The following is a 14194-nucleotide window of genomic DNA, read 5'->3' as shown; positions in this document are numbered from 1 at the left end:
AATTTGTCTTTTAAAAAAAAAACAGATTCAAAAGTCCATTTTGTAAAACTTGTCATGAATGACAGAATTGCTAGTTATGGTTCTGTTTCCACTCAAGACTTATCCTAGGTAAGGCTATGAAATAAGTTGTTTCTATTTGGTGTTGCAGTTCTCAGTATCTCCTCTATCTCCCAGATACTTTGTTTTAAGAGAGCCACTACTAGTGAGCAATTCTCCATGCTTCTCCCATCTAAGGACTATAACTTCCTTATTTTTCCCCACATCACTGCTTAAGTGTTTTTAGCACAATGCCTCTAGCATATAATAGCATTGAAATTTATGGTGACTCAGTGACCAGCTACTGCTAGTTTTCTGGGTAGTGAGACTCAGTCTGTTGGGGGAGGCTGCTTTGGATCCCCTTGTTCCATCTGCTATTTGGCAGAGTCCCATGAGCTTTCATGGAGGTGGAGCTGAGATGCAATGGCTCAGCCCTTGGGTGGCCAGGATTGTCTTGCTCTTTTTACAAAAGTTGTCAATAAAAATGTCTTCCTTTTGAATCCCATGCTGATCTTCAGTGATCAGCTTGTCAATGTATTTCTACTTTGACTTTTTGAATAAACTTTCTAATTCTCGTTTCCTGAGTTTTGCCTCATTGTGCAAGGCAAAAGATCCCTGTTTAGGATTTTCCTTTTAAAAGAGACACTTAATAAATGTTGATTGATTAATTTTCCTGTATTACATCTGTCCATTCTAGGTGGAAGCATCTTTTAAGTCTTCCAAAATGGACATTAACTAATCAATATTTACAGGATATGTTCTTAGGATCTCAGGTTGACAGTGGTCTATTAGAAATAATCTCTCTCCTCCCACTTTCTTCACCCCACTTCCCTTTCTGTCTAACCCAGGGGAAAAATTCTAATGGCTAAAAAGCTCACACCATTTAGAAGGGGAGAATAGAGGAAGAAATAATTTGGGGGCAGGCAGGGCTTTTTAAGTACTCCCTAATTATACAGAGTAGGAATCCAGCTTTATAGCCTATGTGTCAATTACAACAAGAACTTTAAAAATAACTTTCAAGCAGCCTAAAAAAAGCCCAAAACAGGTAAATTGGGGGCAGCTGGGTTGCTCAGTGGTTTGAGAGCTAGGCCCAGAGACAGGAGGTTCCGAGTTCAAATCAGGCCTCAGACTCTTCCTACCTATGTAATCCTGGGCAAGTCACTTAACCCCCATTGCCTAGCTCTTACCACTCTTCTGCCTTGGAACCAATACAGAGTATTGATTCTAAGTCGGAAGGTAAGGGTTTAAAAAAAATAATCAGGTAAATTTCTGAGTCACATCTCACTGCCTTCAACTGAGAAAAGCAAAACAAACAAAAAAACAAAAAATAGTAAAAACCAGGAACTCCTTGAGGAGGAAACTACTTTAACTATAAGTTTTAATTTCAGTCATTGAAAAGATAGAAAATGAAAATCCAGAAAATAAACTTCTGTGCATATATCTGAAGTTGCATTTTCACTCAAATCTTGACCAAGTCTTCTCTGACCACTGGGAAAAAAAAATCATAGACAAGAAGATCAAGGTCTAAGATTTTATCAGTTCTGTTGTAGAGAGGCAAAAGGAAACAATTTCCACTGAGTTAGAAGCTCTGAACAGGAAGGATCTCATTGCTAAGAGAATCAGCCATACCCCAGATTCCATTTCTGAGGCCAACCTACATCTTTCTGAAGCTGGGCACTGTAGAGAGACTCGGGCTTTCTCCCAGACCTCCATGTATCCAGGGCCAGCTGGAGCACCTGTTTCTCCAGAAGGGTGATGCCATGAGCCGTTCGGGGCCTGAAGATGTGGTGAAACTCCCGGAAGAGGTGCTGCAGAGCTGTGGGGATGAGGGAGACCAGGCCGAGGGAAGGATGGAACTCCAACAGGTAAATGTTTTTTAAAGCTGGGCTTGAAGTATAAGGCAGATTAATGATGAGTCTATGCAATTAAGCAGTGTACTAACCACAAAATTCTTTTTATTTCTTGAAAAAATAGCCAGAGTTTGCTACTTGAAAACCCCATCACTAACAGCATTCCAGTAAACAATGTGGTTGTCATTTTGGAATGAATCTTAAGATCCAGAAAGAATGAACTATAAAAGTACCCCCTTAGCATGGCCCAAGTGGTCAACTGAACATACATAGTGCTTTGGAACAAGGAGGTTCTCAGTAAATCTCTTTTGACTGAAGGAGATATATTGCAAACTGTGGAATGAACTGCAATCCCACTCAGACTAGGGTCATTTGCATAAATCAAAAGTGGTTGAATTTATAAAAGCAAGAGTATTTTTGGCAATAGTAAATATAATCAGGCAAATAATTTTCCAGGTTAACAGCTATTTAGATTGATCTAAGCCCTTGTGTTATTTGTTAAAGATTAAAGGACAAAAAAATATTCTATCAAGTTTTTAGAGGCATTTTCTTTGAAGGGAGCTAGGTGAGGCATTGGAAAGTGGATTTGAAATGGAAAGAACTGAATTCAAATCCTGCCTTAGATTCTTCCCAGTTGTCCCTATGCAAGTGACATAAACCTCACTTGTCTCAGTTTCCTCATCTGCAAAAATGGAGATATAGCCGCACCTCTCTCCCTAGGTTATTAGGATCCATTGAGATAATATTTGTAAAGTGTTTTGCAAGTCTTAAAGCACTATATAAATGCAAGTTATTATTATTATTATTTTACTTTATGGAGAAATAAATCGATCGACACTGTCAGGCACTGTGCTAGGCAATGAAGATACAAAGACAAAAATGAAATGTTTGGGCATTACTTATTTTTGTGAAGCAGTATGGTATAATGATTGGACACTAAACTTGGAAATAAAGAAGACCTGGGTTCAAATCCTACTCTAGACATATACCAGCTGTGTATCCCAGGGCAAATCACTTAACCACAATCTACCTCGGTTTTCTCATCTATAAAATGGAGAAAATAGCAGCATATACTTCCCAGGGTCATTTGAGGATAAAACAAGATGATATTTGTAAAATGCTTTGCAAACCTTAAAGAGCTATAGAGATGCTAGCTATTACTAGATGTTAAGTCCATTGCTTCATCCATTTAGCCATGCTGTCCATCTTTTAGGGACTATATCATTTCCCAAATTTGTAACTCCAAAGACTAACACTGTGCTTTGTATGTAGCAGATACTTACTAAATGGTCATTGAGCTGAATTGAATTAACTTAATGAATAATATGGCCTGGATCTTCCCTATCTACACAGAGCCCAAGGACATAGATATTTTTTCTCCCCTTAAGTCATTAGTCATGAAACTATTGTGATTAAATCTGTTCCTAACCTGTAGGCAATAAAGGTAGGTACCTACCCTGACTCACTACTGGCCCCTCAAAGGTGCTGTCTGCCCCCCAAATTAGCTCTTCAGTAGATAATTGCAGTTTGGGCTCATTTATTATATCTTTAAAAACTAGATTTTAATTGCAGTTGAGTGCCTTTGACCCAAAAAGAGCATCTCACCAACCAAATGGCATTTATTCTTGGAATGTGTCTTTCCAGGTTTAAGGTCTGTGGTAAAATCTTTTCTGCCAGTTATTTTCTAAAAAAACAAAAACAAAACAAACAAACAAACAAAAAAAACCCAAACAGCCCAGCTTTATGCCAAGGCAAGCTTCTCTTAAAGCTGGTACCTCAAGCTGGTTGCAGTAAAGAAATTGTTTTATCAGAGAGGCTTGTGACAAAAAATGCTGGGGTACTCCATGTACTAGACACCCATAAGGATTCTACACTCACGTCTGGGAGGAAATAGAAAAGGAAAACATGACTTTAAGGATGCAGACTGAACTGGGTGGCTAGAAGTCTGTCTCCATCTCCCTCCCTGTTGGGTTCTCTCGCCCTGTTTCCTGGGAGGGGGCTGAATGGGACAGATCATACTAAAGAGGGTGACTTAGAGGGTAACTTAGTTACCTCTTTCCTTGAATGACTCTAGGGAATGCAATTATGTGTCAAAATGGCAAAACACAGGGAAATTGGTTTCCTGTCATGGTGAACTCAAGGAGCTCATGGTGTCTGAAATTTGCTGTGGGCAAAAAAGCTGGGTTTCAAAAGACTATTTTCAGCATGTTCAGCTCTTAATGTGATGATTCTGACAGATATTTCAGGGACCCATGACTCAATAGGGGTATCTAGGTGAGGAAAAGGTTGTGGTGGTGTGGTGGGAACCTACTCACACACCAGGCAGAATGAGGTCCACACATAGATCACCAGAAAGAAAAATTCCATGGTTCTGGAAAATTACTTGAATTTAGACAAACTATCAATTTATTCTTTGCTCCCTAATCCTTGGAAGGTCCTATCGCTTTTAAATGCTGACCTACTCATTCTCTCAGCACCTTCTAGTGTCTCTGGTAATGGAATGAATGAATGAATGAATGAATGAATGAATGAATGAATGAATGAAAAAGCACTTAAGTGATTCCTTCATGCCAAATTCTATGCTAAGCACTAAAGACACAAATACCAAAACAAACATAGCTCTTTGGATCCTGTCTTTTCTTTCCTGTGTCCAGTCTCATTATTTATCCTTTTTTGCAAATTACAGTCCTGTTTCTGGTATGGTATAATATAATATGAAAGACGCTCAGTAGCAATTCATTTTTTAAAAAATCCTAGGCTAGGCAAATGGGGTTCAGTGACTTGCCCAGGATTATACACCTAAGAAGTATCTGAGGTCAGATTTGAACCCCAAACCTCCCATCTCCAGGCCTGGCTCTCTATGCAATCAGTCTCCTAGCTGGCCTATAGCAATTCAATTTAAACGGAATTGATTAAATATTTACTATGTGCAAAGACAAAACTAAAAAGAAGTTCTATCCTCAAAAAACCTCCATTCTATTGAGGAGTGATGTGTACACAGATAAATAAATAAAATTATAAATTATATATAATATTTAATATTACATTATATGTTATTATAGATCATATTATGTATAAATTATAAATAAATGCTAACCAAGTAATTTTGGAGAAGCTATATGTATGTAGACAAGTAAATATAAAGTATATATATATGTACATATATATATATATATATATACTAAATAATCTTAGAAATGTGAAGATGGGATTAACTCTCCTCTGCCCATTTTTCAATTTAATCACCAGAAGCATATACACCCCACTTTCACTTGAGTGGGGGAGGTCTGTGACCCACATATGGGAAAGTGGGTGATGAATCAGAAACCACTGACTGCCCCCTGGGCAGTCTTAAACAAAACTATAGACTATAATTTGTCCACATAAAAGTAGAGGAAAGCACAGGAAGTGATGCAAAAAAAAAAAGTGTCTTTAAAAAGGAGTTAGAACTTCCTGTGAGGGAGTTCTTCATTCTTCAGAGTTCTGAGGTTGGGTTGGAGGCTGGTGAAGAATCCGCTTACTGGACCTGAGACCTTGGACTTGGTGAGACTATTCTTAAATCTCTCCCTTTCAACTACCACATGGGTGAATGAAAAAGCCTGACTCCTTTTGTGGATTTTCTGAAGTGACTAGCCTCAGGAGATGCCTCCCCTCCTGGGAGAGGCTTCATGACTAAAGCCCTTGCTTTATTCATTCCCTGGCCCTTGGCTCAAGGCTGAAGCCCCTCTGGCTGAGGACTAATTAGCCCTGCCCAGTTGAGCTAGGGGCCAGAGCAAAATACTTAGTGTGTTAGGTTACATATCTTACCCTATCCACTCTATAATTTTCTTACTTTTGTATAAATGGAGATTTTGAGCCTTTGGACTCTCCATTTATACACTTTAACTCTTTCTATATTTTATAAATAAATTGCTAAAAAATCATTTGGAATCTATTAAATTCCTGGCAACCCTACTCTTAAATAATTTAGTCCAACCATTTAATTTTAACCCCTTTACATTCTAGTCCTTACAGAAATCACTAGTAACTGATGGGAATCAGTAAAGCCTTAGAAGGCAAGACCCTTGAGTAGAACTTCAAAGGTTCTAAAAGATGGAAGTGAGGAGAAGAGAACTGAATGTATGGAGGACCATAGATACAAACACATGGAAGCAAGAGATGGAATGTGTTATTTACAGTCAATAGGCCAGTTTTTCTGGAATGTACCTAAAAGAAAGATAGATTCTTGGAACTAGATGGTAAAGGGCTTTAAATGCTCTATATTGGAGTTTGTATTTGATTCTAGAGACAATAGGAAGCCATTAAACTCTCTTTTTTCCCCTTCCTTAAAACCCTTACCTTCCATCTTAAAATGGAAACTGAGAATTGATTCCAAGGCAGAAGAGCAGTAAAGACTAGGCAATGGGGGTTAAGTGACTTACCCAAGGTCAGACAGCTAGGAAGTGTCTGAGGTCACCTTTGAACCCGGGACAGGTTATCTCCAGGTCTGGTTCTCTCTTCACTGAGCAACTTACCTGCCCCCAAATGGAGCCATGAGCAGGGAAGCAACATAATCAATCTATCAAGGCCATGTTATTTAAAAAATAGAACTTCTTAGGAGACTAAAGTCCTCTATACTGCATAGCATAAATTAAAATTTTAGATCTGCCCCAAGGAAATTCAGAGAGAAGTATCTTACCCATTGTTAGTTTGCAAATAAACTGAAATTTGGGCAACTACCCAAAGGGAGATAGGATCACTCTTTGTGGCTCTCAGTATGCAGAATTTGTACAAAAAATCACAAAATTTTAGAACAGGAATAGACCTTAATGATTGTTTAATCCAACTTCTTCCTTTACTTGATAAGGAAACTAAAATCTACAGAGGCTGTCATTACCCAAAGTCACAGAGGGAGTTTGTAGCAGAGATGAAACTCCAGTCAGGTCTTCTGAATTCTCATTCAGTGTTATGCACATGACAGTGTCTCCATAATTAGGACATTTTGGAAAGTATTTAGATCTGTGGCTGTTTTCTAGAATAATTAATTAAACTAATTCAGTGCCCTCCCTTTCCCCTCCCCTTACCCTAGACTCACCAGCTGTTGTTAATAGAGATAAGTTTTTTGCAAATTATGTTTGGAGGAAGTCCAAATTCATTAATATTGCTTTTTTTACCATCTCGCCATATTCTTTGGATATATTTCCGTTGTGACTCTATCTAGAAATGGAACCATAATTTTAAAATTAGAAGAAAAAAAAACTATTCCACTAACACTGCACAGAAGACTTGGTGGAGGGGGTGTAGCATGCCCTCTGCCTCAGTTGTACAGTTGGCAAATTTTTATATAGACAGAGCTCTGAGGATCTACTCTCATGGGGATTGTGTTGGTTCCCAGACAAGTTACAAACTGAAATCATTTTCAAGATGAAAAAGAAGGAAATTTCTCTTCTTTCTGATATTTGACTAGATAGAAAAAAAGTTTCATATCAAGCTTGGTGAGATGGACCTTAGCTATCCACAATTTGATAGTCTGTCCCTGGTTTAATATTGTTCTCATGCTCACTCAATTTGACCATAGATTGTGCCCCGATTAATCTACAAAGAGTGATGGAAATTTAAAACAATGCTGTCCCTAGTCACAGAAATGACTAATGATGGCAATGATTATAATAGAAGCTCGTATTTATGAAGTGATTTATGGTTTGTAAAGTACTTTCCATATAGAATCTCAGAATTAGGCCAACTCCCCTGATTAGGAAAAAAAGAGTTCCCTCTACAATATTCTCTTTTTGGGAGAGGGGGAAAATAAGAATATTAGTTTATTGGTTATGTCAGTTCTCTACAATATTTTTAAAAAGGAGTTCTGTCACTGCTCTGCAAATCCAGGCATCTTCTTAGACTCCTTCTTCTTAACCTCTTATCTGCAATTGATGCCCCTGATTTCTCTAGCCCCTCTTGGTTCCTATGTCATCAAATCTATTACTACAGAGTTGTTCTTTGTTCTAAGACACTAAAGAGACAATGCACCTTCTGTCATTATCTTTTATTCATAGGTAACTCATTTTTACATGGTTTCTTTTTATTCTAACAATAATCCTGTAAGATACATGATATTAATTCTTCATCCTACAGTTAAGTGACTTGCCCAGAGTCACACAGTTTGTATCTAAAACAAGATTTGAACCCAGGTCTATCCTGGCTCCAGGTCTCGCATTCCATCCACCAAACCTCTCAAAACATATTCATAGCATAATTTTGTAATCTATATTTTGAAATAGTTTACCTTCATTGTTTCTAACGCTACAAGCATAATAAGTCTGTGGTCCAAATGAAAATATGAAGGGGCTCCTCTTTGATTTCAGCCTGTGCTTTTGTGGACCTAGTTACCCACATTTGTGTGAATGAAGATTTATCATGCACACGTTATGTATGAAGTTCTATGTTAAAGAGTTGGGGATACAAATAAAAAAGATAATACCTATTCTTTAGGAGTTCATATTCTAATGGGGAAAGACAACACTTGTTTTTTTTTTTTAACTTGCCTTCCAGGAGGGAGGGAGGAAAAGAAAATGATCTTTGTTTCCAAGGAATATTGTTTGAAAACGACCAAATAAAATAATGTTTAAATTGGCAAAAAAAAAAAACCTTGCCTTCCATCTTAGAATCAATATTGTATATTGGTTCTAAGGCAGAAAAGCAGAAAGAGCTAGGCAATGGGGATCAAATGACTTGCTTGGCATCACATATCTAGAAGTGTTTGAGGTAAGATTTGAATCCAGGACCTTCATTCTCTAGGCATTCTCTCAATCCACTGAGCTGCCCAGCTGCCCCTGGAACATTTGATTTTAAACCCATGGTGCTGCTTGAATTATTTTTTTTGACAGATTTGTGATTTCATTGTTGCTACCAAAGCATATTAGAACTTGATCTGATTCTTACAGAATCAACCAATTGATCAATCAAATATCAATGATAAATACTACTTGCCAGATACTGTGCTAGGTACAAGGAATGCAGACATCATAAATAAAGCAATCCGTACTTGGAAGGAGCTTACATTCTAGTGCAGGATACAAGGACATACATACAAACATATCCAGAATAAGCAAAAAGAATAGACATAAAAGGATATATTCCTTTTATTATTTTTTATTTATTTATATATTTTTATATATATTTATTTTTTAATAATTTTTAAATATATATTTATATATATTTATATATTATATATTATATACTATTTATTATTAGAAGGTAATTTGAGAGAGAGAGGACACTTTTGGGGGGGATTAGAAAAGGCTTAAAGAAGGGGGGCTTAGAAGCCCAAGACAGAACCTTGAGGGCCACCTCAAAAGGAAGTTAGGAGAAAACTGTTTGGGGCATTGAGAGGCTGTCACTGGCCCTTGTAGGTATCGGAGGGAGGACTTAAATTCAGGGCTTCCTGATTCCAGGGCCAGCTTTTCTATCCACTGAGCCATGATGTTTGAAATTAAGCTTTGCAAATCAACTCTGAGAATAATGTAGGGGATTTTCTGTCCTTTTGAGGAATTAGAGATGTGGAGTCTTTAATAAGCAGAGAATGTCATTCTCAGAACTGACTTTCCCTCTTCCCATTTGGGATAATATTTACTCAAAGGGTTCTACTTACATGTCTGTTGAATACGTCCCTCACCAGCTGCAGATGAAGCCTTAGGTTAATGCACTCATCTCTGTAGATCTTCCCAAAATAAGGGTGGCTAAAATCAAACCTGGGGCGGCGGTATATGATGTCTGTCATCACCTGTGCCAAGGCAGTTCTTTCTTCTTGATCAAAGACATGTTGATAAGCTTCAAAGTAAATGTCAAGAAGCTGGAAAGAGAGTGGACAGGTGGTCTTTATGGCACAGTTGTCCAGTTCAGTGGGACTAGAATGGAGAATGGCACTTCAGGACAGAAAGGCAGAGGAAGAACAGTAGAATTCAGCTTAATTTGATTCAACAAACATTTATTAAGCACCTACTTGGTGTGAAGCAAAAGGGAGAAAAGAGTCTCTGTACTTACAGAGCTTACATTCTATGTGAATGTAATTCTAATTCCATAGGTTATAATTCACATCAACAAAGGAACCTCCTATACCACCTGCCTCTACTTCTACCATTGCCAGGGCAAGGAAGGTAACCTCTAAATTTGGTGTAGATATGAACTATTTTTCACTTATAATGAATATTCTAGGGATGGAAGGAAGAAAACATTCCTTACGCCCTTACACTTCTGCATAGAAGTTCTAACTCAGTCTTTACCTCCTTCATAAAGCTTTTACTGATTGGTCAAAGTGCTCTATCGCTATCACACATATATGAGTGTGTGTATGTACATATATACTAATGTGTATATATATATAATATATTACTATAATACATATATATATTATAATTATTTTGGAACTGATCTATAGTTTTTCATTGTATCCATACATCAGTCCATTTAGTGATGTGTTCATTTAGTCAATAAACAATTATTGGAAAGAGCAATCAATTTCAAGTCAGAATCCCAGAATCTGAGAATCAAAAGGGATCAGGCCATCTAGTCCAAGCTATACTCAGCCAAGAATCCCTTCTACAAGATGCTCAACAAGTATTCAGCTAGTCTTTACTAGAGGACTTCTAGGAAGAAGATAACTATTTGCCTTTCTACTGGGGTCCAGTCTACTTTGAGACAACTCTGTTACAAAGGTTTAACTATTTTGTTCAGTCATCTCAGTCGTGTTTGACTGTCACACAGAGATTTCCCATTTGGAGTTTTCTTGGCTTTTGTCAAGTTGATTCTGGAGTGCTTTGCCATTTCTTTCTCCAGATCATTTTACAGATGAGGAAACTGAGGTAAACAGAATTAAGTGACTTACCTAGTGTCCCACAACTAGTGTTGGAGGCTGGATTTGAACTCAGCAAGATGAATTTTCCTTACTCATGTGTAATTAGAATCTGTTACCCTAAAAACTTCAATTCCCAGCACCCCACTCTCCTCATGTTATATGCTGATGTGGGGAGGATATAAATTTGGTGTAGCCCAACTTCTCACTCTCTTCCTGTGATCCTGTTTGTTGGAGGTGGTGTGAGGTGAGTGGTAGGAGAATCTACTCACATAGCCTTATATTTTGTTAGATAATTACATTTTTATTCCTTTACTTCAAGTGATTAATAAACTTTATAAAATATAATACTTGGAGTATTGGACATTAATTTAAATCCTACATTCCTTGCCTGGCACTCTATTTATTGCTCCTGATTCCTTCTTCTGGAGCCAAGTAGCATAAAACTAATCTCTCTTCTAAATAGCCCTTCAAATACTTATGAGTAGCTCTCATGTCCACTGTAAGTCCTTTCTTCTCCATCCTAAATCTTCCTAGTTACTTCAAATGATCTTCATATAGCATATAGAGAAAAAAATGTTCCTCCAATAGTATGGAAGCTCCTTGAAGGCAAAGACTACTTCATTCTTGTCTTTGTATCCCTAATAATAGCTAGTATTTATATAAATGTTTAAGTTATCTATAAAATCCTCAATATTACCTAATATTACAAATACTAAAAATATTATCTCATTTTATCCTCACAAGTACCCTGGGAGGTAGCTGCTATCTCAGTTTTACAGATGAAGAAACTGGGGCAGATAGCAATTAATAATGACTAATACTAATAACTAACATTTATATAGCACTTTTGTGCCAAGCACTGTGCTGAGTGCTTTTTCTTTATCTCATTTGATCTTCACATCAATTCTAGTACTATTATTATCATTCCCATTTTACAGATGAAAAAATGAGACTGAGAGGTTAAATGAAATGCCCTAGGTCACACAGCTTAGTAAATATCCTAGGCTAATGCACCACTTAACTGTCTCTTAGCACCCAGCATAATGCCTAGCCTAGAAGTAACTTGATCAATTCTTACTTAATCAAGGTCCTCTACCATTTTGGTGGGTTTCTTCTAGGTCACTAGTCTCTAAGATGAAGGCTGGGTGCCCTGGGTATCTGTGGTATGACTCCCACAATAGGAAATTTTGGACTAATGCCAGGGGATACATGCTCAGCCAATAAGAAGGTAGGGAGACAGGTTGAGCACCACTCTCTGCATGATAGACAATTGGGGACTTGTCTCCAACAAACCTGCACCCACCATTAAGCCCTAGCACTAAGTCAGGTGGGCTCCTTCCTCTGCTATATTATCAACCACCCTCTTTTGAGCTGGGCATCAGTCCCTCAGGGCAACTATCTCTTAACTGTTATCTTGTCAGCCACAACAGCAGCTATGCAGGTAGCAGCAAGAAAATTGAGATCTATCCCAGTATCACGCTCAGTCCCTGTGCCCATATCATCTCCCAGCAGAGTCCTGTTCATTATGCTGGAGGCAGTGACTGATGAGTTTCATTTTAGGTGAGACAGAGCAAATTCCACAGAATGAGCAGGCACAGATGGGTTGTGACATATCACGGATTTCATTAAATTATCTTTCTTGACAAATCCAACCTTCTTTTGAATATCTATTTGGGGGAGTGTTGCTCTACTTCCAGTCATTCAGTTTCACAACCCCTGTGCTATATTCAACTCTTTCACCCTGCAGATCCAATTTGTTGCTAAATCTTGTCCCATTTCTCCTATCTGACTCCCTTCTCACTACCTCCAATCTCACCCCACTCTAGTCACCACATAGCTGCCAAAATAATTTTCCTAAAGTTCAAGTGTCATTCCCCTGCTCAATAAACTCCAGTGACTCCCTATTGATTCTAGGATCAAATGTTATTTCATATTTACATTATTTTTTTAAATATCCATTTTTTGCATAGGTGGTATAATGTTACATAATTATCAGTATAGTAACATATGCAGTCTGTATATACATTATGTATATATGTTTATTTATACATACATACACATATATGTATATATAAACACATATATAAAATCAGGGCAACTATGTGATACAGTGAGTGTTGGACCTGAAATCAGGAAGATTTGTCTTATTAGCTGTGTGACCCTGGGTGAATCACTTAACCCTGATTGCCTCAGTTTCCTCATCTGTAAAATGATCTGGAGAAGGACATAGCAAACTACTCCAGGATCTTTGCTGAGAAAATCCCAAAATGGGATCATGAACAGTAGGGCACCACTTATAAATAAATGTATACATATTGGGGAAAGTGCTTAGAAGTGCTTTACTGACATGGTTTACTATCAAAAATGTTTGAGGCTCACTTCTTTAGATATTCTTTGGCTACTGAGAGCTATCTTTGAATTTTGGCTCTGACATGTAATGAATGGGCTATGAGAAGTAACCTTGTCTACATTTCAATTTCTTTATTTTTAAAATAGAGATTGTTATACTTGCATTTACCTATTTTATCAGAGATACTTTGAAGAAAGGGGTTGTAAGTCTTGAAGTGTTACATCAATTTGAATTATTACTGTTATTACTACCTTCAAAGTACTGTTTGAGGTGGTAAGACTGAGAGGAGAGACAGGGTTAAATTAGGCACAATTCCTGTCTTCAAAGACTTTATGGTCTGACTTGTCTATATTGTCACAACAGCTAGATGATAAGCAAGGGCAGCTGCTAGTTGTGGAATTAAGACATTTTTAGCAATCTTCAACATTCAGTCACACTGTTATATCCCTCTCCTTTCCCGTCTGCCCATCAACAGACTTCTTTCTTCCTCTGTAAAGTTCTGTCAGAGAAGACACCCTTAGGTTTGAAGCCTTAAAATTTCAAGCTATATATGTTGTTGTACACCTATGGCACATGTGCTGGAGAGGGGCTGATTCCCTCTCCCTCTCCATGAGCTTGAGAGCATCTCTCACTTCAACCACCCCTCTGCCCAACAGTCCAATGGGAGAGCTTCCTTCCTCCTCTGTAGGACAGGGGGATCACATGTAGCATGAGGGTTGCAATTTGGGCACTTGGTCTCTAAAAGTTTCATCACCACTGACTTAGAACATAAATTCTCCTTTGGGTACTTAATAGCTTTGTGACCCTGGACAAGTCACCACTAATTCCGCAAGCTTCAGTTTCCTCATCTATAAAATTGATGTGTCTATCTCACCAGGTTGTTGTTAGGATCAAAGGAGATAATGTATCAGTCAGTCAATATTTATTAAGCATCTACTATGTGCTAAGGCACCATGCTAAACTCTGGGAATATAGGAGGGGGGAAGATAATCTGCCTTCAAGGAACTTGCAATCTAATGGGAGAGACAACATGTAAGCAAATATATACAAAGCAAGCTCTATAGGATCACAGGAAATAATTAACAGGGTGAAGGCTCTGGAAGCAAGAAAGGTTGATGAAGGCTTCCT

The 14194-nt window shown here is 37.8% G+C and overlaps 1 protein-coding gene across 1 annotated transcript in view; it reads right to left on the bottom strand.

The window, feature by feature from the left end:
- CCDC162P (uncharacterized) overlaps positions 1–14194 on the bottom strand; it is a 239392-nt gene that overhangs the window by 138373 nt on the left and 86825 nt on the right. Inside the window, exons 16-18 of the mRNA XM_056818639.1 lie at positions 9514–9714; positions 6961–7082; positions 1695–1923 (exon numbers count right to left, since the gene is read on the bottom strand). Coding sequence (XP_056674617.1) covers positions 1695–1923; positions 6961–7082; positions 9514–9714 — 552 coding nt within the window. The remainder of the gene's footprint in view (positions 1–1694; positions 1924–6960; positions 7083–9513; positions 9715–14194) is intronic.

Source organism: Monodelphis domestica, chromosome 2, assembly GCF_027887165.1.
Source record: "Monodelphis domestica isolate mMonDom1 chromosome 2, mMonDom1.pri, whole genome shotgun sequence".
Taxonomy (NCBI): domain Eukaryota; kingdom Metazoa; phylum Chordata; class Mammalia; order Didelphimorphia; family Didelphidae; genus Monodelphis; species Monodelphis domestica.
The sequence above is the reverse complement of the archived record's forward strand: the minus strand, read 5'-3'. Positions and strand labels throughout refer to the sequence as shown.